Source organism: Pongo pygmaeus, chromosome 5, assembly GCF_028885625.2.
Source record: "Pongo pygmaeus isolate AG05252 chromosome 5, NHGRI_mPonPyg2-v2.0_pri, whole genome shotgun sequence".
NCBI lineage: Eukaryota > Metazoa > Chordata > Mammalia > Primates > Hominidae > Pongo > Pongo pygmaeus.
In genome coordinates, this window is record NC_072378.2 from 143,439,491 (window position 1) to 143,466,982 (window position 27,492).

Consider the following 27,492-nt stretch of genomic DNA (forward strand, 5'->3'; position numbering starts at 1 on the left):
TATCAATTTCCCCAAAGCCTTGCCTTCTATGGACAGAATCTGGGTACAAAGAGGATAGTTTAATTAGCTGCTTCACATATCTCAAACCACTGGGAAATAAGCTTTCCATCTTACACAAGAGAGGGAAGGCTTGCTGATAACTTCCTCATCTATGGATTGGCTACTTGGATGTGAAGAGCATCCCAGGGCAATTCCTATTATATGGGGGATGGTCATTGTGCAGGAATGCCCAAGGGTTGAGATGCCATAGACATCTTGAGAAGATGCCAGGATTGCATTTAGTATAATGTGAAAGTGCTTTCTAGATGGCAGAGTACTATGCAAATATAGGCACTATTATAGAATTTCAACCAGAGCTGGCCCTTGGAAGATGAGTAGAATTTCAGCAGATGGAGAAGGTAATATGAATCATTACTGCTTGAGGGGTGTGGAAAAGTAAAAGTAAATGCTGAGTTTTGGGAGAAAATATGTATTCCTATAATAACGGAATACATAATTATTTAGAAAGATGCAGTTACAGAAGTTCAAAAACGGGGTTAAGGTCAGCCAAACCACAGAAGATGTTGAATGCCATGCTAAGGGAGTGAGATTTCCTGCAGGTCATGAGAAATCACTGACAATTTTTTAGGAGAGAAGTAATCTAATCTGATCTATATTTTCAGGAAGATAATCCTAGTGGTAGTGATAAGGGTGACATGGAGATGCAAACGTGGAGGCAGTAAGACCACTTACAGAGCTTACTCAATAAGACAACAGCAGGAAAAATGGACATGAAGGTTCAAATTGGAGAAATGTTTCAGAGAACAAATTACTGGAATTATACTATTGATGGGAAATTGTGGTAACAACTGTTAGTGGTCTCCCAATATCTACTTTCTCTCTTGCATTAGTCTGCTTGCGCTACCACAACAAAGTACCACAAACTGGGTGGCTGAAGTGACAGAAGCATATTGTCTCCCAGTTCTGGAGGATATACCTCTGAAATCAAAGTTTCAGTGGGGTTAGTTACTTGTGGGGGCTGTGCGGGAGAATCTGTTCCACACCTCTCTCCTTGTTCCTAGTGACAGCTGGCAGTCCTTTATGTTTCTCCTGTGTTTCTGTCTTCTTTTCTTTTTTCTCTTTCTTTTTCTTTTTTTCTTTTCTTTCTTTTCTTTTCTGTTCCTCCTCTTCTGTCTTCATTCTTCTTCCTCTTCCTCTTCTTCTTCCTCTTCCTCCTCCTCTTCTTCTTCTTCTTCTTCTTCCTTTTCTCTCTCTCTCTCTGTCTGTCTCTTTCTTCTTCTTTCAACAGAGTCTCACTTTGTCACCCAGTCTGGAGTGCAGTGGTGCAAAAACCAACTCACTGCAGCTTCCACCTTCTGGGCTCAAACAATTCTCTGACTTCAGGACTCCTGCTTCAGTCCCAAGTAGCTGGGACTGCAGGCAGGTGCCACCACACTCGCTTAATTTTGGTATTTTTTGCAGAGATAGGGTTTTGTCATGTTGCCCAGGCTGGTCTCCAACTCCTGAGATCAGGCAATCCCCACCCATCTCAGCCCCCCAAAGTGCTGGGATTACAGGTGTGAACTGTCGCACCTGGCTTTTTCTGTTTCTTTATAAGGACACCAGTCACATTAGATAAGGGACTCACCTTACTCCAGTATGATGTCATCTTGACTAATTATATCTGCAATATCCCTGTTTCCAAATAATGCCACATTCTGAGGTACTGGGGATTAGAACTTCAACATACCTTGTTGGGGGACACGATTCAATCCACGACATCTCATTTCCATGCTAATGGAGTTCTGATTTCCACTGGCACATTTCCACCCAGAAAGGAGGCTGCTTTTCCCAGCTGTGGCCACACGGATAAATGTGGGCCAAAGAAGTGAAGGTGGAAGTGTTGTGTGACAGTATCTTCTGCAAACCTTTCTTAAGGGTCAGTGTACATGCTCCTTTTGACACATCTTCATGTTTTCCTCCACTCTGCTTTAAGAAATAGAGTTGTCAATTCCAGCCAAAGTAGCCTTAACTCTTACAGATGAGGAGAAGGGCTTGAGTAGGATTCCAAACTGGGCCTGCCAGGGTCCTGCAGACACTGTGGGTAAGACATTCACAGGGCACTCTTTCAAAAAAATAATCCAGAAATCCCAACTGCAGCCCATGAGCTGACTCTAGCACAAAGGTGGGCATTTTTTAATTTTAATTTTTGGCTGACACAATTTTTAAATATTTGAATGGAAATGTCTTTACTAAAGAGTAAATGGCATTTGCTCCACTTTTTCAGAGACTCAATCATGCCCTATTACATCTAAATTTACTTATGATACATGCCTGATCTTTAAAGAATTTGACTATTGTATCCTTTAAATATTCAACACTTATTTAGAATAGAGGCTGAAGGCTTCTATTCTAGAAGGATCTAGAAGGATTGGAGAAGGAAGGTCCTCTGGTAGTGATGTCCACCTCTTCTCTACTACTCAGAGCAATTTAGCTCTGCTCCAACTCCTAAATACTTCATTCAGCAAAACAAAACCTGTGCAATTACTCGAATGACAGCAGCAGTCCTTGGGATTCCTGGGATCCTCATCATTCCAATCTCTGTCTCTGCCTTCACATTGCATTTTCCCTGTGTATCTCTGTCTTCTAATAAGGACACCAGTCAAATTGCATAAGGGGCCCATCCTACTCTAGCATTATGTCATCTTGACTAATTACATCTGCAATGTACACCCATCGGGAGTGGAGATTTTATAACCATTTACTGTCACTCTAGAATGCTTTAGAAAGTCTCTCTCACCAGTCACCACCATCCATCCAACCAAGTAGCTTGTGATAACATTTCTTTTAACATCATACAGTAGTCTCCCTGAGAAGAATTTGGGTAAGTATGTTACTTTCAACTTGCTAGCTTCCAGGGACATTTTAGCACCATTAAGAGACTGGCACCTCCAGGCCATCTGGCTCTGTCCTGACTTTTCTAACTGCAGTGGGACAGTTTTTGAGGAGGAAATAATGAGTACAATGAATGCATGTAGGATTTGCGTCACCAGTAAGCCATCCAGGTAGACCATTCAGAGCAGGGTGGCTACAACATATGTCCCAAAGAGGGACTGTCAGATGAAGTGGACTTAATTGAGTCTTGCTGGATGTGTTGGGTTTGGATTCATGCACACGAAGAGAGAGCATTCCAAGCTTGATGAGGAGCACTGGTAAATGTACTTCTAGTACTAGAGAGTGACGGAGATGTTTCACATCTGTATGAGATCATGCAATGACTCACGACTCATCTAGACACTAATTTTTCTAACACTTTTCAATGACCCTCCATAGAATCCTCGGTGTTTAGAAATCTTATAGAGTTCTCTGTAGCAAATACAGTCCATTTTAAAATCAGTGAAAACTTGCAGCATCAACACAACCACTAGTAGCTGCTGCTCATTTGGCCTGTAAATAACAACTTTTACTGGTTAATAGCAAAAACAAGACAGACAAACCAAATCCAAAACAAAAAAAAACCCCCAAAACAAACACAAAAAAACACCTGGCTAATTAAACGCATTGGTACTGCATTTTGTGTCTATGGCAATTTGAAAAAGCTGTAATAAGCATCAATTGTAAGGAAAAAAAAGAGTAATTTTTACGTACTTCTTTCTCTTAATCTTTCCCAACTGCCCTCCAGGGTAAAAGAACTCTCCTTGTCACCTCAGTTCATATAACACACATGAACAACATACAGTAGGTTCTAGAAGTGTAGTTTCTTAATTGGTTTTGAGTTCCATATAATCCTAAAAAGTAGCTTTCTCAATTCAACATACAGACATTACTGTGTATTTAGTGGTGAAAACTTTAAAAGAACATAAATATCCAAAAAGAAAAAAAGTTTAAGCAAAATATATGTCCATATGATGTTGTGCTATGCAATCATTAAACATGACTTTTACGACGTTTTAAATAGGAGAAAATTTATGTTAAACTTGAGGCAGAAGAAATCTCTGTGATGCAAGTTGTTATATAGTACGTCACAATCAGCTAAATCTATATTGTAAAAGACTTGCAGGAATATGCTAAAATGTTCATTGTTTTCTCTGGGTGGAGAGAGTGGGGAAAATGTTTTTTTAAAAAAAAGCGTTTCCATTTTAGTATCATAAATATGCTACATTTATAATGAATAAAAATAATTCAGAGGTATCTTTTCTGTAATACTGAAGATTTTTTCCATGCCCAGGCCTCTGAGGGGGACATGTCCTAACTTTCACCCTTGAAGTGATAAATAGGGAGAAAAAATTTGTCCCAAATATACTGATATTGTTAGAAAATGCTTATCTCGTGTAAATGCAGAACCAAAGGAAATGTGTAAATATCGAATACTGTAAGGATATGTATAAACACAATTCTTCCTCCTGAACTTTTAACCAACGACCAATAGTTATATAAAGTTGGCTTCTTGGAATACAATTTAAGGGTGACATAAGAGTCCCAGTCATTTCCCAAATTAACAGGTATTATCATCAGTGTGTCAGACAGACATCCTCCCTGATATGGTTTGGCTGTGTCCCCACCCAAATTTCATCTTGAATTGTAGCTCCCATAATCTTCACGCATTGTTGGGGGGGACCTGGTGGGAGGTAATTGAATCATGAGGGCAGGTTCTCCTGTGCTGTTCTTGTGATAGTGAATAAGTCTCACGAGATCTGATGGTTTTATAAAGGGCAGTTTCCTGCACACACTCTTTTGCCTGCCACCATGTAAGATGTGACTTTGCTCTTCCTTTACCTTCCGCCATGAGGGTGAAGCCTCCCCAGCCATGTGGAACTGCGAGTCCATTAAGACTCTTTTTCTCTATGAATTATCCAATCACAGGTATTTCTTCATAGCAGTATGAAAATGGACTAACACACTCCCCCAAAAGAAAAAAAAGGAATGAACAGTCTGTCTCAATTATTAGAAGTACTTAAGAAAGGGTATCTTCAGCCCCATATATAGTCTAAGAAATATTACAACAATCAAAGTATATAGCTTGAAGCTAAAACGGGTTCTTGAAATCTTCCCTTGGTGTTTCTTATGTTTACTGCTATTTATGAAATTCAACTGGATGAGGCTCTTCTCCTCCAGTCTCACTAACTGTGTAGTAGAATGAAAAAGATAAAAAAAAAAGACATGCAAATATTTCTTCTATACATAGAAAACAGTATTATCTAAATCAAATATGGAATCATCATAAGAATACTTAGAAGTGAATAATGTATTATAGTTCATAAAAAGTAATAACTTACCTAAGGAAGTTTTAAAAGCAATAATGCCCATTGTATTGTTTACGCTGTAAAAACACAATCTGTGTGTAGATTAATATTTTCCACAAAAGTATCTGTAAAACATGACTAAGATTGTTAGATATGGTCTGAAAAGCAGAGAAAGCAAATCTGGACATGTTAATAGTTATCAAGAAGTTCCAAAAATTGTGAACTGACATTCTCATAAAATAGTATTTGAGTCAAGTTTTATACAAACGCTTCATTTTTTAAAGCACAAAACTATCTCATCATGGTTGGCAAATCATGAAAAAACAAAAGCAAACCCAGCAGAATAGGTTCTAAATACTTAATTAAAAGTTATAGTTATTTATTTAAAAGAAACTGGTCGGGCGCAGTGACTCACACCTGTAATCCCAGCACTTTGGGAGGCCGAAGCAGGTGGATCATTCGAAGTCAGGAGTTCAAGACCAGCCTGGCCAACATGGTGAAACCCCGTCTCTACTAAAAATACAAAAAAATTAGTCAGGTGTGGTGGCATGCGCCTGTAGTCCCAGCTACTTGGGAGGCTGAGGCAGGAGAATAGTTGAACCCAGGAGGCAGAGGTTGCAGTGAGCTGAGATCATGCCATTGCACTCCCGCCTGGGTGACAGAGCTAGACTCTGTCTCACAAAAAAACAAAAACAAAAACAAAACAAAACAAAAAACTTGACCATTAAAAATGGCTTTATGAAAATATTATTTCATTTTGTAACAATGGGGTTGGGGAGTCTTAATAATTGTCTAACATGTAAAGTAGGAAGGGTATATCAAACTTTGCAAATATCACATTAACTCATAAAACTTTATTAAGGCTCTATTGAGAGGTGAGGTCAGCTAGACTTCCTGAGACAAGTGGGGATTTGGGGAACTTGCCTGTCTTGCCAGAGGAGTGTAAAACGCACCAATCAGTGCTCTGTAAAAAGCACCAATCAGCACTCTGTAAAACACACTAATCAGCACTTTGTAAAACGCACCAATCAGCAGGATTTTAAAAGTAGCCAATCGCGGGGAGGACTGAAAAAAGGGCACTCTCATAGGACAGAAACAGAACACGGGAGGGGACAATAAGGGAATAAAAGCTGGCCACCCCAGCCAGCAGCGGCAACCCGCTCCGGTCCCCTTCCATGCTGTGGAAGCTTTGTCCTTTTGTTCTTCACAATAAACCTTGCTACCGCTCACTCTGGGTCTGTGCCATCTTTAAGAGCTGTAACACTTACTACCAAGGTCTGCCGCTTCATTCTTGAAGTCAGTGAGACCACTAACCTACCGGCAGGAACCAACTACAGACACATTATGAAGGTAGGTAGATCTTCAATAGATCTACTCTTTTTTATTTTTTTGGCAGTTTTATAACCATGTACCAAAGATGCACAATTAAAAAAAGTAAACCCAACTTTTACATTAAGATTTGACTAAAAATCATCAATACATCGTTTTAATGCTAGTAGAATCTTCTTCTGACATCTGTTCCATTAGCATAATTATAATGCCAATTTAAAAAATCTAGTGGGTCTCTTTATTTTAGTTTAGAGTTTGATTGGAAACATTCAGGCAAACATCCATGGCTTGCTACTTTCTCTTTACCTCTAGCACTATGCTTCTCCCCACCAGCCCTCCCTCCACATCCTCTGACTCAGAAACTATTTGAAGAGGACACCTGTTTTAAATGGATCCACAGGAAATACCTATGTTGCCTTTTCATAATCCGCCCCTGCATCTGGTTGGCTGAAATGAAAATGTTGCCCACAGACTGATGCAACTTCAGTGTGACAACATTTACTGGAAGGCAGAAGGGACTCCAGTTTATATTTATTTTCCTTCCATTAAGCCCTGATAGTGTAGTGTAAGAAAAAAATAAGGGCAAAACCAGTTTAACAACCAGAAGATTAGTATTAAATTACACGCAGGGGTTTTTACATGCAAAATTGGAATTTTTTTAAAGCTGAATGCAATCCTGTGGCAGAAAGTTATTTGATAACCCTTTCTTTATAGCTTTTTATCTATAAACCACTTGTCCAAAGTTCATATTCTAGCTGATGTTATATATTGATATGACATTAATCAATCTCTCATGGAAAAGTGCTGCGTAGCCTACCCATTGAAAGCAAAATTTAGAGAGTTTCCTAGTGATTGACAGTCGTTTGTCAACACTGAAAACCTTATTGCCCCAAAATACTGAAAGTCACTCGCGGCTGCCTGTGCTCGGGTTTACACCTCACGTTCACACCCCCACCGGATCCCTCCACACGGGGCACCAGCTCTCGGCCAACTGCAACTACCCCAGGAAGCGTCACCACGATTCCGGGGCGGGAACATTTGTGGACACTGGGGTCCACTCCTTAAGTCCAGGTTCCCCGCCCCCTCGCCCGGCCCGGCGCCCACTAGCCACAGGCCCCGCTTCCCCCTGGAGATCAGCGCGCACTTCCCGAGCCCTCGTAGCACTCAGAGGTCGCACCCCACTCCTGGGATGCCTAGGGGGCGCCTCCTGGCCGGGTGTCCTGGGACCCTGCGAACGCAGGAGCAGAATGACGAAGGTGACGAAAGAGATGACGACACGCCGCCTGCCAGGCCGCGGCCGGCAGTGGAGAGCGTCCGCAAACCGCACCCGGCCAGTACAGGTCATCGGGGCGCTCGCGGCCGCGCCAGTACCCGGGGGCGCGCGCCCAGCCCCCCCGCCCCGCCCCCTGCCCCGCCCCCGCCCCGCCCCCGCCCCGCGCCCGCGCCCGCGCCCGCGCCCGGGTTCCCACGGTGCCCGCCCCCGCGCGCCCGCCGCCTCCCTCCCGCCCGCTCTCCTCGCCGCCCAGCCGGTCCAGGCCTCTGGCGAACATGGCGCTTGTCCCCTGCCAGGTGCTGCGGATGGCAATCCTGCTGTCCTACTGCTCTATCCTGTGTAACTACAAGGCCATCGAAATGCCCTCGCACCAGACCTACGGAGGGAGCTGGAAATTCCTGACGTTCATTGATCTGGTAAGGCCGTCCCCTCCCCCTGCTCGCCCCGCACCCCGTGCCTGTGTGTGTGTTTGTGTGTGTGTGTGTGTGTGGATGCGCGAGCACCTGCGCACGTGCGCGCCTCCAGCATCCACCCGTGTCCTCGCCTCTTCCCCAGTGATTGCGTGTGAAGGCCTAGCTGCCCCCACAGCGGCACCTTCTGAACCACTCACCGTTACCTGGTAGCTGGGTACCCTTGCCTGGCAACTGGGGGACAAATGGAGGTGGGGCGCAGCCAGGTGGTGGGCTCTTTGGAGGGGAACACCGAACTGCTTCTAAGAGGTGACACGGGAAGAATCTTCAACTAACAAAAGCATCGGACCTGATCATGAATGGCCTGGGACCCATTCGCCCTCAAGGTGCTTTTCAGAGGACCCACCGTGGGATGAACTTGTTGCAACTGAAGGAAACTGGGTATTGTCTAGTGATTTGGAACTTCACCTGAAAGAACCAAATCCTTCTCATAAGGGAGAGAAAGCACCTAATAAAGTTGTCTTCTTTGGATCTGTTTTTTTTCCCATTGTCAATAATTTACTTTCAACCTTTACCCCGTACATATTAGGAGACAGAGATTTTCAAAGTGCATTTCCAAGGTGACTGTACACACTTCTCTGTCTTCCCATGTACAAATTTACAGTAGTTTGCATAAGCAGCTCCTCTGTTGGCACAATATGATAATCTTGACAGGTGCAGGTTATTATTAGTATATCATTTTGAAAGTTTTTCTATTTGTGGCACTAAAAGTCCCTCTTCAACACCCCTGGAGAACAGAACATGGGCATAAGGCCCAATAATGAACTCATGGATTGACCTAGGAATTTCAGGGTAAAGGTGACTAAGACACACACTAAAAGATTATTAGGAAGAGGCTTAAAACAAAAGCAATGAAGTTCTAAAGCACTCAGAGAAATTGTAGAACCAATTCCTGGGACTCCCTGAACTGTTTATCCAAGACTATACACTAGGTTGGCTACACCAGCGAGATTATAATCTCTTGTTGACCCTCCATTCTGATGAAGAGAACATGATACCTGTTTTAAAAATTTCCAAAGGCTTAGGATGCCTCAAAGAAATGCAGAGAGGCTTTTGGTTTAAAAATAACACCTTATATTTGCATTATATTAGATACTTTCAGAGTGGAATTTCAATTCTTTTGCCCAGCAGTCTCCAAACTGTGCACATAGCCTTAGGCCCACAAGACTTCACAGGGCACAGAATGTTGCAAGGGTTTTAATTTTCAGATCCTCATCTTCCAACTCTGCTTGAAACTAATTTCCCTCTGAACATGCGTGATGCCTGCCAGTTCTCCTTTCATTCTCCCCATTCATCCAAGTGAGGAGCCGGTGACAAGACTCTGAGGTGTGTTTTTCTGTCTGTTCCTTTTAGCTTCCAGAAGATAGATGGCTGTCACCAGTGCTATCTTTATATTTGATTGAACAACAATGTTGGAGTTGTCTTGACAGGAAGTCTTATTGGGTTGATTGGCTTGTCAATGAGGATTGGCTTTGCCAATTATGTTGTGTAGCAGACATTTTCCGTATATTGAATGAGCTAAGTCTGCAACCCTGAGGTTCTGATGCATATGTATATGAAGCAAGCATACCACCCATAGAGTGCCAGAAAGATGTCCCTTTTTCAAGTGTTTACACTTATGTTAAGGATGTTGAGATGTTATTTAAAAATATGTGCATAGATTTTCAGAATTCTTTGAGGGGCTATGTGAGCAAAACTCCTTTTGGGACACTGCCTTATCCCATTCCTAAGTCAGACCTTACTTAGAGCTGGCCTATTTGAATGTTGCTAAAGAGCAGTGCTGGGCAAGAATACAGAGATGCTGTGGGAGCCATAGGTACTAGAAACAGCCCTCAGCATCACTCTTGCAGTAGATGCTGTGTTGTGGGAGCAAGGGGAGGGGTCAGCAGGTGAACAGAGGTAGAAATTGAGGGTGTTGGTTAACCCAAGAGATGCCTGCTTTTCATAATTGGCATTGCTTACTATGCATTAAAAAACAAGGCTCAGAAGAAACGATATACCTCTCATAACCTTTGTGTGACATGAAACCATAGTAGAGTCAGCTTGATATGCTGTCATATAATGTATCTTCTAGTATTCAATGATTGGACTTGCCTGTTTTACATACTAATCACCATACAGGACTTTTTCTATCCCAGAAGTCAGACAGTAGATTCAAATGTGAAACATTTACTTTGCTTCATATTTAGCTTCAGATTGTATAGGACCTTTAGCCAGTGTTGTAATTTTTTACTCTGTGGCTCCTGATTGAAATATAATAATTATCTTTAACCAAGAGTGCCTGTGAGAAAGTATGTCTGAGATATATTCATAAAAACATTCATGCAAAGTGTTACTCTTTTTATTATTTGAGATTTAGAATCCTTAGAGCTTAAGCATTGTACAGCTGTTAAAACAACCAACCTGTCAATCCTCAGTAATGGCATGAAATGATTAGGCTACTATAATTTAGCCATTTTACTTTTCACTTTTAATGTTAAAAAGACTGTAAACTTTATTACCTAGTGCCTTGTACAATATTAACGAGTCTAAGTTTATTGGAGTAATTTTGCAAGAGTTTAACTTTTTAAAATTGTAATGTGAATGCCCTTTTTTCTAGCCAACTTGGATTGCAGGAATCATTTATCCTGTTAGCCACAGTTGGATTCCATATTCCATGGCTTCAGTTTACCAGGATCTGAGTCAGGAATCTCAGGCTGCATGCATCCAGGAGCAGACGATTATGTGGCAGTGGCCATTCTGGCTGTATTCATATCTCTCTTTGGGTATGAGGGTCATTCCAATAGATTCAGAGTTTATGGTCAAAAACTGAAATACACATTGTTGCTACCAGTAATCTTATACTGTTATTCTCCAATGGTTTCTTTTCCTAGTGTTGAGAAACTGTAAGAGAACTAAGGTGTTTTTGGAAAACTGAAGTTAGTAAATGGAAAAAGAACACTGTCTTGGTGTGGTAGGCAGAATAATGGGCCTCCAAAGATGTTTACATTCTCATGTCAGGAACCTGTGAATACATTAGATTACATGGCAAAGGGAAATTAAAGTTGCAGATGGAATTAAGATTGCAAATCAATTGACCTTAAAATAGGGTAATTATCCTGAGTTATCCCATTGGGCCCAATGTAATTACAAGGGTCCTTAAAAGGAATAGGGAAACAGAAGACAAGAGCTTGTTGGAGGAAGATGACTGGAAGAAAGTCAGAGAGAGATACGACAATGCTGAGTTTGAAGATGGAGGATGGAGCCGGGAGACAAGGGGTATGAGAGGTGTCTAGAAGCTAGAGAGGACAAAAAAAATGGTTTTCCTCCTAGAGTTTCCAGGAACACATACCTGCTGACAGCTTAATTGTAGCGTATTTTGGACTTCTGACCTCCAGAATTGTAGAATAATAAATTTGTGTCGTTTAAGCCATTTGATTGATAGTAATTGGTTACCACAGTAATAGAAAACTAGTATACTTGGCTTTAAAGCCTCTGACTTAGAAAAAAACTTAACTCTTTTTGTACTCGTATGAAATAAATGCAGTGACTCAGCTAGCCCTTTATGTATAGTAGATAACTGGTTAATTTTAGCTTTAACAAAAATGCAAGTTTTTTCCTACTTCGTCCATGAAATTATGTGGAGGAGACATACATATGTGTAACAGTGGGCAATATGAGAATCTGTAAAGACTGGACTGTCAAGCGCGTCTGTGTGAAGAGACCACCAAACAGGCTTTGTGTGAGCAATAAAGCTTTTAATTCACCTGGATGCAGGCGGACTGAGTCCGAGAAAGGAGTCAGCAAAGGGAGATGGGGAAGGGGTTGCTTTATAGGAGTTGGGTAGGTAATGGAAAATTACAGTAAAAGGTGGTTATTTATTGTTAGCAGAAAAGGGGGTCACAAGGTACATGGTGGGGAGATCACAAGACTTATTGTCCAGAAGAAGAATGTCACAAGGTTGATTGATCAGTTAAGGTAGGGCAGGGACAAGTCACAATGGTGGAATGTTGTAATGTTGGTTAATCAGTTAAGGCAGGAACTGGCTGTTTTACTTCTTTTGTGGTTTTTCGGTTGCCCCAGACTTCTTGGCTCCTGCAGGCCATCTGGATGTATATGTGCAGGTCACAGGAGTTACAATGGCTGAGCTTTGGCTTAGAGGCCTGACATGGACAACTTTGGAAAAACTAGGTCTTTACTGTGAAGTATTTCAGAGATTATCATTATGTAACATGTCAGGCCAGGAGAAGGAATACACTTAATTGGAAAAAAGCTGGAAAGAAAGAAAATTTAAACTAGCTGTTGCTCAAATATTAACATTTTGTTAGTCAATATCACAGCTGATGAATTTTCTTCAAGTGACATGGATTCATTCACTCATTCACTAGCAAAATGATTATACTGCATGTTACATGATAATTGCCCCGAAAGATAATAAAGAAGAATTAGGATAAAACCAACATAAATAAATGAAAAGAAAAAGGCAAATGTATTTTGAGGTCTTAAAGTAGTATTTGGGGTATGATAGGTGTTTAGTAAATGTTTAAGTAAATGGAAGCTTTCTCTTCCCAAATTTTCATTGGGTATTCTTTTCTTGTCCTGTCTCCTCCCAAAAACATTCAAAATGATAGGAATTTAAAAATGTATCAACCAGAACATTATTCATATGTATGTGGTAGAGTCTAACAGATGAGTCAGAATCAACTTCTTTGAAAACCATAAACTGAATTTTTTAGAAAACTTAAAATATTGATGATGGATGTAAGACATCTTGATTTTTAAAGATTGAAACAGATATCTGGGAATCCCATTGGCTCCAGTTTGTAGTACTGGCCATTTAGAGAGCCATCCTCCTTAGGGCTGTATCATACCCATTATTCCTCCTGGACTGGCTTTTCATTCGTGTCATGGCAGAATATTGTTCAGGCCCTGCCTACTCAAAGTGTGGGCTGAGGACCAGCAGGATCACCTTTGTCTGGGAGCCTGTAAGAAATGTGGCCTCTCCAGCTCCACCCCAGAGCTTCTGAATCAGAGTCTGCATTTTAATAAGATCATCAGGTGATTTCTATGCACATTCAAGGTTGATAAATGCTGCTCTAAGCCACATTGTTTTTGTTTTTTAATTTACATGGATTAATTGTAGGACCCTGTAGAGCAGTCTTAATATATGAATTCTGCCTATTTTCTTTGTTTTTTTTTTTTTTGAGACAGAGTTTCACTCTGTCACCCAGGCGAGTGCAGTGGTGATCTTGGCTCACTTCAATCTCCACCTCCCAGGTTCAAGAAATTCTCCTGTCTCACCCTCCCAAGTAGCTGGGATTACAGGCGCCTGCCACCACACCTGGCTAATTTTTGTATTTTTAGTAGAGACAGGGTTTCACTATGCTGGCCACACTGGCCTTAAACTCTTGACCTCAAGTGATCTGCCCACCTCGGCCTCCCAAAGTGCTGGGATTACAGGTGTGAGCCACCGTGCCTGGCCTGAATTCTGCCTATTTTCAAAACATATTACAGATTGACTTTCACTGTGATATAACAAAAAACATGTAAGAAATTACAACTTGAAAATAAAAGAAAGAGAAAGATATGTTTCAGATACGAGAGATGGGTTTGTTATTGCTATTGAGAAACAAATTTAAATAATCTTCAGGGCAACTAAGGTGAAAAACAATACACATTTGATTGTATTGTCCCTATGTTGAAAGAAAGGAGGTATAACAATTTATTGGGAAAAATACAGTTCTTTCCAGGCACTGACTTGTCAAGGTAATTTATCACTCAGATATTTATTAAAAGAACATTAAGGGTGGGTATGGTGGCTTACACCTGTCATCCCAGCCCTGTGGGAGGCCGTGGAAGGAGGCTTGCTTAAGCCCAGGAGTTGGAGACCAGCCTGGGCAACATAGCAAGGTTCCCACTACAAAAAATTAAACATTAGTTGGGGGTGCTGGCATGTGCCCATAGTCCCAGCTATGTGAGGGCTGGGGCAGGAGGATGACTTGAGCCCAGGAGTTCGAGTTTGCAATGAGCTATGATAGTGCCACTGCACTCCAGCCTGAGTGACAGAGCCAAATCCTGTCTGTAAATAAAAATTAAAAAAAGAACATTGGTTAGCATAGTAGATAATGTCTTTGATTGGTTTTTAGTGTAATATATAGAAAAATCTTTATGGTTAATGTTTCTTATTTGATGGTTTTATGAAAGCCAAAGGCATGGTCTTATATTTTGGCTAGGTGAAGGCATTTTTGTAGAAGTTTAAGGTAATATAATCTAGGTACTTTTTTTGTTATCTAGATCTGTATTGCAAAAGAATTTCAGAAAACCAGAGAGAGATGAGGATAAATAAAGTCTCAGATGTGGAAAAGCTTGGGGTGCTCAAAGAATAGGAAACGGTCAAGTGTACCTGGATGATACCATTTTTGCTTTTAGACATGCTGAGAATTTTTGACATTTAAAAAATGTTAAAGAGGGAAAACAAGCAGCTTAAGTATACTACATTTTGCATTTGAGTTAGTCATATTTATTTACATATTTATCATAAAACATATTCTTGGCTCTAGTTCATGACTTAATTTTAAATAGGAAATAAAATATCTTGAGAAGAGATTCTGCATGTCATTATGTAACTATGGTACTTAGTTTTGCCAGTCAAAACCACACAGTGCCACGTGAAGGCCAGTAGTTTATTGAGTACTCAGGGAACAAAATTGGGTGGATTTTTTTTGTTTTTTGTTTTTTGGGGTTTTGGATATTATACAGAGAGTGTAAAATTGCAAATTTTTTCTTCAGGAGACTCAGACTTGACCCTAAAATATGCACATAAACTTGAAGGCTCAAATAATGTTTTTTCCTAACCTGGAGGAAGAATTGTGAGAATAATGCTTTGCATAGAATCCTCTTCACCTTCTTTGCATGTTTCTCTTGGATCAGGCATAAAATAGGGGCCTGGTTTTGTTAGAGTGGGGGAAATAGTTGATGATATAATCACCCATTCCCTCTTAGTTGCAAATGGTATTGAAATTACAGAAAATCATCTGACCACTAGTTGAGGTCACTTCTTTTCCCATTCCTGCCATTCCCCCATGTCTGGTATAACATTTAGCAAAATTGGTAACTGCTCTTGAGGGTTTTCATTTGTTTCTCTGTGTTTCTCTGAAATGTCATATGTTTCTGGGGGAAGCATGAACAATAGTACAATTTTCCACATTGAATCAGATGTTCATGTGATCCAAGCATGCTTGGAAAAATCTTACTGCTTAGGATTCCATACAACATAGCTCTCTTGTGCAGTCTGTAGTTAGATAGTTAAAAGGCCCATGCCTCACCTGCTGGGTAGCCCTTCTGAGTGCAGTGGAAGCAGAGCTTTCTTGGAAAGTGAGACACCACTTGATCAGATCCATTGTGGAATTGAACAAGATATGACAGAAGCATGGAATTCTGTCAAGTCAGACAATGCACTAGCACACTCACATTGTCTTATATTTAGGTCTGTCAGGCTGTGTTATAATTTAAAAAATTAATTTCAAAAGCGATACATACCTATTATAGAAAATTTGTGCAAATACAGGAAACAATAGAAATACAGGGAAGAAAATATAGTCCATCTTAATTCTCCCTAATTTTCCTTGCTTCTTAGCATTTTAGTGCTTCAAGATGGTATTTATTTTGGAACTTTATGTACATACAGGAACATACTTAGAGAGACTACAGTGTATATGTATATGTGTGTTCATACGTATGTAGTCAGATATCAGAAAAAATCATATTCTTTAAAACTTATTTTAAAATTACGGATATCACTCAGAGATACCAATGTTAGTATTTTAATATTTGACTTTTCAGTCATATACATACTTCTGTTAAAAAAACAAAAAATTCAATATGAACATATGGTTTTTATAAATTCTTCATCGACATACACTAAAATTTATTCCTTTTTTTTTTTGAGATGGAGTCTCACTCTGTCGCCCAGGATGGAGTGCACTGGCGTGATCTCGGCTCACTGCAACCTCCACCTCCTAGGTTCAAGCGACTCTCACGCCTCAGCCTCCTGAGTAGCTGGGATTACAGGTGCATGCCGCCACTCCTGGCTAATTTTTTTGTATTTTTAGTAGAGACAGGGTTTCGCCATGTTGCCCAGGTTGGACTCAAACTCCTGGGCTCAAGCGATCCACCTGCCTTGGCCTCCCGAAGTGTTGGGATTACAGGCATGAGCCACCACGCCCGGCCAATTTATTCTTTTTAGTATACAATACTGTAAGTTTTGACAGATGCATAGTTTTGATAGATGCACAGTTTTCCAGAGTGGATGTGCCATGTTGCATTACCACCAGCAATGTGCGAGAGCTCCACAGATGGGAACTCACATTGTATCTTCAGAGTGTGGCGTTGTCAATTTTTCTTTTATTTCAGCCATTCTGATAGGTGTGTAGCACTATCTCATTGTGATTTTGAGTTCCCCTCATGACTGAAGTTGTTAATTATCTTTTCCTGTGCGTTTTAATAATATATTTATGTTCTTTGTGAAGTTTGCCCATTTAAAAAATACTGGGTTGTTTTATTATTATTAAGCTTTGAGAGGTTTTATGTTTGCCAAATAAAAGCTCTTTGGCAAATATGTGATTTGCAAATGTTTTCTTCCTGTCTGTAGTTTATTTTATTGATAGTGTCTTTTACAGAGCAAAAGTTCATTTTGATGATACAAAATTTACCATTTTTCTTCTTTTTATGGAACCTCCTAGAAGTTTTAAAGTTTTAGGTTTTACATTTTTATCTATAATCCTTTTTTTCTGGTATATGTTGTGCAATTTTCCCTGCACTGTGTCTTGAAAAGATGTCATTTTGCCATTGAGTTACCTTTGCACCTTTGTCAAAAATCAATTGACTACATTTGTGTGTCTGTTTCTGGATTCTATTCTGCTCTACTGATGTGTGTGCCCCTTCACAGGTACCACACATTGTTGATTGCGGCTTTATAGTAGATCTTTAAAGCAGGTAGTGGGAATCATCTAACTTTGTTCTTTTTCAAAATTTGTTTATGCTATTCTAATTACTTTTCCTTTTTGTTTAAATTTAGAATAATCTTGTTAATATCTACAGATAATTGTACTTGGATTTTTTAGTAGAATTTAATTGAATCTATAAAACGATTTGGGGAAAGTTGGACATCTTAACAATATTTACTTTTCCAACCCATGAACATGACATATCTCTTCATTTATTTAGATTTTTAAATTTCTTTCATCGGTGTTTTGTAGTTTTCAGTGTATAGTTTGTGCATGTATTTTGTTAGGTTTATACCTATTTTATTTTTGATTAGTGCTATTGTGAATGGTATTTTTAATTTTTTTTTAGAAATTTTTATTTTCTTAGTCTATTTTGTGTTGCTACCACAGAATACCACAGACTGGGTAGTTTATACAGAAAAGAAACTTATGTCTTACAGTTCTGGAGGCTTAAAAGTACAAAAGCATGGTGCTGGCACTGGTGAGAGCCTTCTTGATGCACCATACCATGCTGGAAGGCATCACAGGACAAGAGGGGCGTAAGAGAAAGAGCCAAACTAACTTTTATGACAGACCCACTCTTGTGATAACTAACTCTCCTGTGATAATCTATTAACACATTAATCCATTAATGGCAGAACCCTCATGACTCAATCACCTCTTAAAAGGCCTTACTTCTTAATACTGTTAGATTGGGGATTAAGCTTCCACATGAATTTTAGAGACAAAAACATTCAACGGCAGCGACCCTTTAATATTTAATTGACATTTTAATTGAGGTAATTGTAGATTCACTTCAGTTGTAAGAAATACAGAGAGATACTATGTAGGCTTCACCCACTTTCTCCCAGTGGTTACACCTTGCAAAACTGTATTATAATATCACAACCAAGATATTGATATTGAAACAGTAAAGTTATAGAACCTTTCCATTATCACAAAGATACCTCATGTAGCCCTTTTATGGCCACAACTATCTTCTCCCTTTGACCCATCCCTAACCTTTGGCAGCCATTAATTTGTTCTTTCTATGATTTTTGTCATTTCAAGAATATTGTGTATCCATAACCATACATATGTGACTTCTGGGGATTGCTTTTTTTTAAAATCAGAATAATTAACCTAGAAAGTCACCCAAGGTGTTACACGTATCAGTAGTTTGTTCCTTTTTAATTGCTAGTAGTATTACATAGTATGCATACACCACAGTTTAGCCATTTATCCGTTAAGGGATATCTGGATTGTTTCCAGTTTTGGCTATTATAAATAAAGCTGCTGTGGACATTCATGCAGAGGTTTTTGTGTGACCATAAGTTTTTATTTCTCTGATATAAACATCCAAGAAGAAAAATGCTGTATTCTATGATAGTTGCAATTTTTAGTTTTACCGGAACCTACCAAATGGTTGTCCAGAGTGGCTGTTTTATATCTCCACCAGAAATATGTGACAGATAGAATTTAGCCCCATTCTTGTGAGTTATTTGATGTTGTCAATATTTTTAATTTTAGCCATTTTAATTGGTGTATAGTGGTATCTCATCGTGGTGGTGGTGGTAGTGGTGGTTCTTCTTCTTCTTTTTGTTGTTGTTGTTGTTCTTCTTCTTCTTCCTCCTTCTCTCTCTTTCTCCTCCCCCTCTTCCTCCTTCTTCTCTTCTTCCTTTTTTTTCTTTTCTTTTGTGTGTGTGTGTGTGTGTGTGTGTGTGTGTGTGACTGAGTCTTGCTCTGTCACCCAGGCTGGAGTGCAGTGGCATGATCATAGCTCACTGTAATCTCAAACTTCTGGGCTCAGTTGATCCTCCTACCTCAGCCTCCCGAGTAGCTGGGACTACAGGCATGTGCCACCGTGCCCAGGTTGTTTTTTTAAAATTTTTTTTTGTACAGATAGGGCTTTGCTGTATTACCCAGGCTGGTCTCAAACTCTTGACCTCAAGTGATCCTCCCATTTCAGTCACCCAAAGTGCTAGGATTACAGGTGTGAGCCACTATGCCTGGCTCATTGTGGTTTTAATTTTCATTTTTCAAATGGCTAACGACGTTGAATATATTTTCATGTGCTTACTTGCCATCTGTATATCCTCTTTAGTGAAACAAATAGTACTGTTTTGTTAAATTTTACTTTCTGGTTGTTTATTGTTAGTGTATAGACACATATTTAATGTGTATATTTTGACCTTATGTCCTGGTGATTTAACTAAACTTATTTATTAATTCAAGGAGCTTTGCTTTAGATTCTATGGGAGTTTCTTTTTTTTATTTAGATTATCATGTCACCTGTTAATAGAGACATTTTATTTCTTCCTTTTCAATATGGATAGCTTTTATTTCCTTTTTATGGTTTATTGCCTTGGTTAAGACTTCTAGTAGGTTTTAGGTAGACGAGAAGAGAGCAGATATCCTTAGGAGGATCCTTTCTTGTTTCTTTTTCCTTTCTTAGGAGGAAAACATGTAGTCTTTTGCAATTAAGTATGATGTTATAGATTTTTTTTTTGTATATGCCCCTTATCAGTTGATCAGTTGAGTAAGTCTTTCTATTCCAAGTTTGCCGAGAGGTTTAAAAAAAGTACAAATGGATGTTGAATTTTGTCCTATGCTTTGATTTGTTCATATGGTTTTTTCTTGACTTTTTTCCAAATTTTTAAAAAATAAATTTCATTGTGTATATTTAAGGTATACAACATGATGTTATGGGATATATTTAGATGGTAAAAAGATTTCTGTATTGAGGCAAAGTAGCTTATCCATTATTTCACAGATTTGCCCATTTTTTGATTTTGTGGCAAAAGCCACTAAAAGCCACTTGTTTAGCATGAATCCCAAATACAGTACAATTTTATTTACATAGAGTCCTCATTTTGTACATTAGATGTCTAGACTTGGTCATCCTACATATCTGCTACTTTATGTCCTCTGACCTACTTCTCCCCATTTCCTCCCCACTTCCCACTCCTGTGCCTGGTAACCACTGTTTTGTTTTCTATCTCTGTATATTTGATTTTTTTTTTTTTGGATTTCACATATAAATGAGACCATGCAATATTATTCTTTCTCTGTCTGGCTTATTTTACTTAGTATCATGTCCTCTAGGCTCATTCATGTTGTGACAAATGGATCTCATTCTTCTTTAGGGCTGAATTGTATGTATATATACACGGCAGTTTCATTGTCCATTTGTCTATCAACAGAGAGTTAGGTTGTTTCCATATCTTGGCTATTGTGAATGATGCTGCAATGAACATGGGAGTGCAGATATCTTTGTGAGATGGTGATTTCATTTCCTTTGGTTATATGCCCAGAAGAGGGGTTGCTGGGTCATATGGTGGTTCTATTTTTTTTTAATTTTAGTTTTTAGAAACCTCCATACTGTTTTTCGTATGGCTCTACCAACCTACATTCCTACCAACAGTGTACAAGAGTTCCCTTTTATCCACACCTTTGCCAACATTTCTTCTTTTTTGACTTTTTGATAATAGCCATTCTAATGGGTGTGAGGTAGTATCTCATAGTGGTTTTGGTGTTCATTTCCATACCTGAGACTGGGTAATTTATAAGAAAAGAGGTTTAATTGGCTCATAGTTCTGCAGGCTGTGTAGGAAACATAACACTAGCATCTACTTCTGGGGAGGCCTCTGGAAGTTTACAGTCGTGGCAGAAAGTGAAGTGGAAGCTTGCATGTTATATGGCAAAAGCAGGAGTGAGAGAGTTAAGTGCTAAACACTTGTAAACAGCCAGATCTCGCGAGAGGTCACTCACTATCACAAGGACAGCAACGGGGTTGGTGCTAAACCATTCATGAGAAATCCCCATGATCCAATAACTTCGCCCCAGACCTCATTTCCAACATTGGGGATTACATTTCAATATGAGATTTAGGCAGGAACACACATTCGAACTATATCAGTGATATTGAGCACCTTTTCATAGACCTGTTGGTGATTTTTATGTCTTATTTGGACAAATGTCTGTTCAAGTCTTTTGCCTGTTTTTAATTGGGTCATTTGTTTTTCTATGATTGAGTTGCATCAGTTCTTTATGAATTTTAAATGTTAAACCCTTATCAAATGTTGATTTGCAAATATTTTTCCCAATTTGTAAGTTGCCATTTGATTTCATTGTTTCCTTTGCTGTGCAAAAGACTCTTAGTTTGGTGTAGTCTCATTTATTTACTTTTGATTTGTGGCCTGAGCTTTTGGTATGATATCCAAATAAATAAATAAATCATTGCCAAGACCATTTTCTGGGAACTATTCCCGTGTATTCTCTTCTAGGAGTTTTATAGTTTCTGGCCTTACATTGATGTTGATTATGCATTTCGTGTTGAATTTTGTATATGGTGCAAGAGAATGGTCTAATTTTATTCTGCCTGTGAAAATCTAGTTTTTCCAGCACCATTTATTGAAGAGATTATCCTTTCCCCATTGTGTTCTTTTTGTGGCTTTGTCAAAAATTAGTTGACTATATATCTTTGAATTCATTTCTGAGCTCTTGATTCTGTTGCAGTGGTCCATGTTTATATCAGCAACTTACTGTTTTGATTACCATAGCTTTGTAATGTAATTTAAAATAATGATGTGTGATGATTTTTGACTCGAACCAAGCTTGCATTTGTGGAGTGAATGCTACTTGGTTATGAGGTATTGCTCATTTTAGATATAGCTGGATTTAATTTGCTAATATTTTGTTGAGTTTTTTTGCCTCTCAGTTCATGAGGAACATTTGTCAATAGTGTGTTTTTCTTTTCTTGTTTTTTGGCTTTGATATTAGGATATGTTGGCCTCATTCTTCTTAAGTGTTCTGGAAGAGATTAAGCAAAATTAGTGTTACTTCTGTCCAGAATGTTTGGTAGAATTTACCAGTGAAAACCACTGGGCTTGGGCTTTTCTTTATTGGAAAATTTTATTCACAAATTCTATTTGATTTCAAAATGTAGGACTATTAATGTCAATTTTTAAAACTGAGATTTGGTATCTTTCAAATAATTGGTCAATTTCATCTTTCAGCATTTCCCTTTTATCTTTCTCTTATTGTCTGTAGGGTCTGTAGTGATAATCATACTTCATTGCGGATATGGGTAATTTGTGCCTTATCTCCTTTTTCTTCATCAGTCTGGGTAGAAGTTACACAAATTTTTATTGATTTGTTTCAAAGATCAGCTTTTGATTTTTTTCGTCTATTTTTATTGTTCTCAATTTCATTGATTTCTCTTTTTTTTTTTTTTTTGAGAAAAGGTCTCACTCTGTGACTCAGGCTGGAGTGCAGCTCACTGCAGCCTCAACCTCCCAGGTTTAGGTGATCTTCCCACCTCAGCCCCGCAAGTAGCAGGGACTACTGGCACACACCACCATGCCCAGACAATTTTTTGTACTTTTTGGTAGGGACGGGGTTTTGCCATGTTGCCCAGGTTGGTCTTGAACTCCTGGGCTCAAGCAATCCACCCCACTCAGCCTCCTAAAGTGCTAAGACCACAGGCATAAGCCACTGTGCCAGGCTGATTTCTGTTTTTAACCTTTACTATTTTCTTCCTTTTGTTTGTTTTGGGTTTGTTTTGTTCTTAACTAATTTCTTAATGGGGAAGCTTACATGATTAATATGAACCCTTTATTCTTTCCTATATAAGCATTTGATGCTAAAAATTTTACGCTAGGCACCAATTTAACTGTATCTCATGCTTTAATACATCTTATTTTCATTTTCATTCAATTAAAAATATTTTAAAAAATTTCCTTTGATTCTATTTTACAGTGAGTTGTACACTGTTTATATTTTTTTGCAGATATCTTTTCATGATTTACTTCTAATTTAATTACATTACAATCAGAGATCGTTCTTTGCATGATTTCAGTTCTTTTAAATTTGTTAAGTTTGGTTTTATGGCTCAGAATATGGGCCATCATGTTACATATTCAGTGTGCACTTGAAATATGTATTTTGCTTTTAGTAAGTGGAGTGTTTCTTAAATGTCAACTAGGAGAAGGTTGTTGATGGTGTTATTCAGGTCTTCTATATTCTTGCTTGTTTTCTGGGTCTCTCATTAACTGAGAAAGGATAATCGAAGTCTCTAAGTATAATTGTGGGTTTGTCTATTTCCTAATTCCGTTTTATTAGTTCTTGCATCATATATTTTGGAGCATACACCTTGTTAAAAGTACATACACATTTGGAAATGCTATGTAGCTTGGTGGATTGACCCTTTATCACTATAAAATGTTTTTTTTCCTACATAATTATTTTCCTTGTTCCAAAGTCTGCTTTGTTTGATATTAGTATAGCTTCTCCAGCTTTCTTTATATTAGTGTTTGCATGGTATGTCTTTTTCCATATTTTTACTTTTAACTTATCTTTATAAACACATTTAAAGTGAATTTTTTTGTAGATAACATATAGTTGCATCAAATTTTTAAAGTTTAATTTGATAATCTCTATTCTTTAATAGGTACAGTTTACATTTAATGTAATTATTAAAATAGTTGGACTTAGGGCTACCATTTTATTATTAGTTTTTTATTTGTTATCCTTTTTTTGTTCCTCCACCTCCATTTCCTGCCTTCTTCTGGGTTATTTGAATTTTTTTCTTTTGAGACGGAGTCTTGCTTTGTTGCTCAGGGTGGAGTGCAGTGGCGCGATCTCAGCTCACTGCAAGCTCCGCCTCCAGGTTCAAGCAATTCTCCTGCCTCAGCCTCCCAAGTAGCTGGGACTACAGGCGCCTACCACCACGCCTGGCTAATTTCTTGTATTTTTAGTAGAGACAGGGTTTCATCGTGTTAGCCAGGATGGTCTTGATCTCCTGACCTCGTGATCCGCCCACCTTAACCTCCCAAAGTGCTGGGATTACAGATGTGAGCCACCGTGCCTGGCCTTGAATATTTTTTGGTATTTAATTTTATCTGTCGGCTGTTTGTATATATCTCTTTGAATTATTTTAGTTGTTTTTCTAGTGATTACCATATACAAACTTAGCTTTACACAATCTACTTAGAGGGAATAGTTTATCACTTCAAGTGAAATATATAAACCTTGTCACTTTACCCTCCTCGATTTGTGTCATAGTTGTCATTTTCATTATATCTACATAACTTGAGAACCCTATAGATAAGGTTATTTTTGCTATTAACAATAAATATGTTAAAGAACTTAGTATAGTAAAATATTATGTTACCCAGATATTTACCATTTCTGTTGCTCTCTTTAGTTCTTATGTTGATATTTCCCTCTGATATCATTTCCCTTGAGCTTTAGAATTTATTTTAGCATTTCATTAAGAAATCTGCTGGCAACAAGTCTCTTGGTTTTTCTTCATCTGAGTATGCTTTGTTTTGCCTTCATTCCTGAAGGATATTTTTGCTGGATATAAAGTTCTGGTTAGCAGTTCTTTTCTTTCATCACTTAAAAGATATGTCACTGTCATCTAGCCTGTGTGATTTCTGAAGAGAAATTTGCAATTATTTAAGCCATTGTGCTCTTAAAGGCATATATGGTTTTCCTCTGGTTGTCTTTATATTTTTTTTCCTCATCTTTGGTTTTCAGCAGTCTGAGTATGATGTTTTCGGGTATGGTTTTATAAGTTTACTTTGGTAGGAGTGTGCTGAGCTTCTTGAATCTCCAGTTTTGTCTTTCACTCAGTTTGAGAAGTTTTCAGCCATTATTTCTTCAAATATTTTTTCTATGATTACCTCTTTCTTTCATCTCTTCTTCCGCCAATTAAAATTCCACCTTATATCCAACCATCACTTTGGCTTTGAAGCTGCCACTTGATATTGACACTTGGTAGATGTAGTATGACTATTCTTATGTGTCTCTATCTACTGATGAGGATCCTACTCCTTTAGTACTATTAAAGAGTACTCTTTTCAGATCCTGCTCTTTCAGGACTCCATTGATATACATGTCAGATCTTTTTATTATTATTCCACAGGTTGCTGAGGGCTTGTTCATTTTTTTCTGTCTCTCTTTTTCTCTGTTCTTTAGATTGTTTAATTTCTATTGATCCATCTTCAAATTCACTGACTCTTTCCACTGTCATCTGCATATTGCTATTGCATCCATCTAGTGGATTTTTAAATTTCCAATATTGTGTATTTCAGTTCTAAAATGTCCACCTGGTTCCATTTTCTGGTTACTGTTTCTCAGCAATTAATTTCTATCTTTCATTCATTTTAACAGTGTTCATCTTTACCTTATGGAGGATTATTGAAGAGCTGCCCTAAAGTCCTTGCCTGATAATTCCACTATTGGTGTAATTTTGGGGTTGACATCTGTTGATTGTGGGTTTTCCTTAATATTGATCCATTTTTCCTGGCTTTTTGTATGTCAAATTATTTTGGATTATACCATGAACATTTTGAATATTGTATTAGTCTGTTTTCACACTGCTGATAAAGACATATTTGAGACTAGGTAATTTATAAAGAAAAAGAGATTTAATGGACTCACAGTTCTATATGGCTGGGGAGGCCTCACAGTCATGGTGGAAGGCAAAAGGCATGTCTTACATGGTGGCAGGAAAGACAGAATGAGAGCCAAGCAAAAGGGAAAACCCCTTATAAAACCATCAGACCTCATGACACTTATTCACTACCTTGAGAACAGTATGGAGGAAACCACCCCCATGATTCAATTATCTCCCACTGGGTCCCTCCCACAACATGTGGGAATTATGAGAGCTACAATTCAAGATGAGATCTGGGTGGGGACACAGCCAAACCATATCAAACATTATGTGGTGAGGCTCAAGGTCCTGTTAAAATTCTGTGGAGAAGTGTTGATTTCGTTTATCTGTTTAAGCAGGCAACCAACCAAGTTTCCTTTTTCCAGCTCTTCTTTTTGTGATTTCTTTTATACTCTCCAACTCTCAAGATGTCCCTTTTTATAGTTTCTGCAGCCAGAAAGAGTCTTCTCAAAATTTTAGCCTCCTATGATGTCATGCAGTTCACACAATTGGCGATGCCTTCACAGTGAGGTAGCAGGAGAAAAGAGAGAGAGAGGGGAAAAAACAAAACAAAACATATTTTCTCTCCACTATTTACACAGCAGGACTTCCTCTTGCTTCGTTCCTCTGGTCATTGAGATGGATTTTTCTTGGGGTTTAGGTACTCATGCTAAAGGAAAAAAAAAAGAGGGAATCATAATCTCTAGCAGAGATTATGATAGAGGACTTTTCCTCTATCCTCAGACTGGAAAGAAGGGGCTTCTCCTGGAGTTTTTGCTATCAGTGTTTGCTTCCCAGTTCTAGAATGCAGTCTGCACTCAGGTCAAATAAGGGGAAAAAAGGAGAATAAAAATCCACAAACTGTACCCTTATGAGTCCTTATTTATTTTTGCTTTAGTTCCCAATGCACCTGTCATTGTGTACTTTTCAAAGTCCTCAGGCAGTTGATTTTTGTACTCTGTTCAGAGTTCTTAGTTGTAATCAGTGGGATTGATAGGCTGTAGTCAGCTTACTCCATTTGGGCTGGCACCAGAAGCCTACATATGTTTTCAATATCTACTTTTTTACACTTAAAATATTTTATAAACATTTTTCCATGCCATTATACATTCTCCCATAACATAATTTTTAAGACTGCATATTCATTCGAGTGTTTATATTGATTGTCTTAGTGAATATATGAATAAATAAATCTTTACACACATCTGTGATTATTTTCTTAGGATAAATTCTTTTTTTTTTTTTTTTTTGCAGTTGCAAGATTTAATAGGGTGAAAACAGAGCTCCTATACAATGGGAGGGGACCCAAAAGGGGTTGCCACTCCCTGCTCAAATGCCTGTGTTTATATCCCAATCATTGTCCCTGCCCCATGCTCTCAGGCGGTGTATGATTTGACTATTTCTTTACCTCCTCTTTTTAGCCTAATTTGTATTTTAGTGAGCCCTCTTTATACCTGATTGGCTGGGTGTGAGCTGAGTTACAAGCCCTGTGTTTAAAGGTAGGTGCGGTCACCTTTCCCAGCTAGGCTTAGGAATTCTTAGTCGGCCTAGGAAATCCAGCTAATCGTGTCTCTCAGTCCCACCTCTCAACAGGAAAACCCAAGTGCTGTTGGGGAGGTTGGCTGACAACCGCTCTTAACTGCTTCATGCTGAATTGGGGCGTAGTAGGGGTCATGCAGTTGAGATTTCCTTGGGAGAGGTGCCTTCAATGTCATCAACATTGGAGCATGGGCTAGCAGGCCAGTCCATGGGTCCGCAGTAGATCTTAGTCATGGACTGCATCTGGGGCTGC

The 27,492-nt window shown here is 38.8% G+C and overlaps 1 protein-coding gene across 8 annotated transcripts in view; it reads left to right on the plus strand.

The window, feature by feature from the left end:
- Positions 1-7,571: 7,571 nt before the first annotated feature.
- The window catches only part of AIG1 (androgen induced 1), a 282,222-nt gene continuing 262,301 nt past the window's right edge, over positions 7,572-27,492 (plus strand). For 2 of the 8 annotated variants that reach the window (XM_054492250.2, XM_054492255.2), the window contains exons 1-2: positions 7,615-7,807; positions 8,121-8,240. In XM_054492250.2, the coding sequence (XP_054348225.2) occupies positions 7,799-7,807; positions 8,121-8,240 (129 nt within the window). In that variant the 5' untranslated portion in view covers positions 7,615-7,798. Of the gene's footprint in view, positions 7,892-7,987; positions 8,241-8,379; positions 8,764-27,492 lie in introns of those variants that run through there. The other 6 variants (XM_063666679.1, XM_063666677.1, XM_063666675.1 and 3 more) reach the window with 6 other exon arrangements.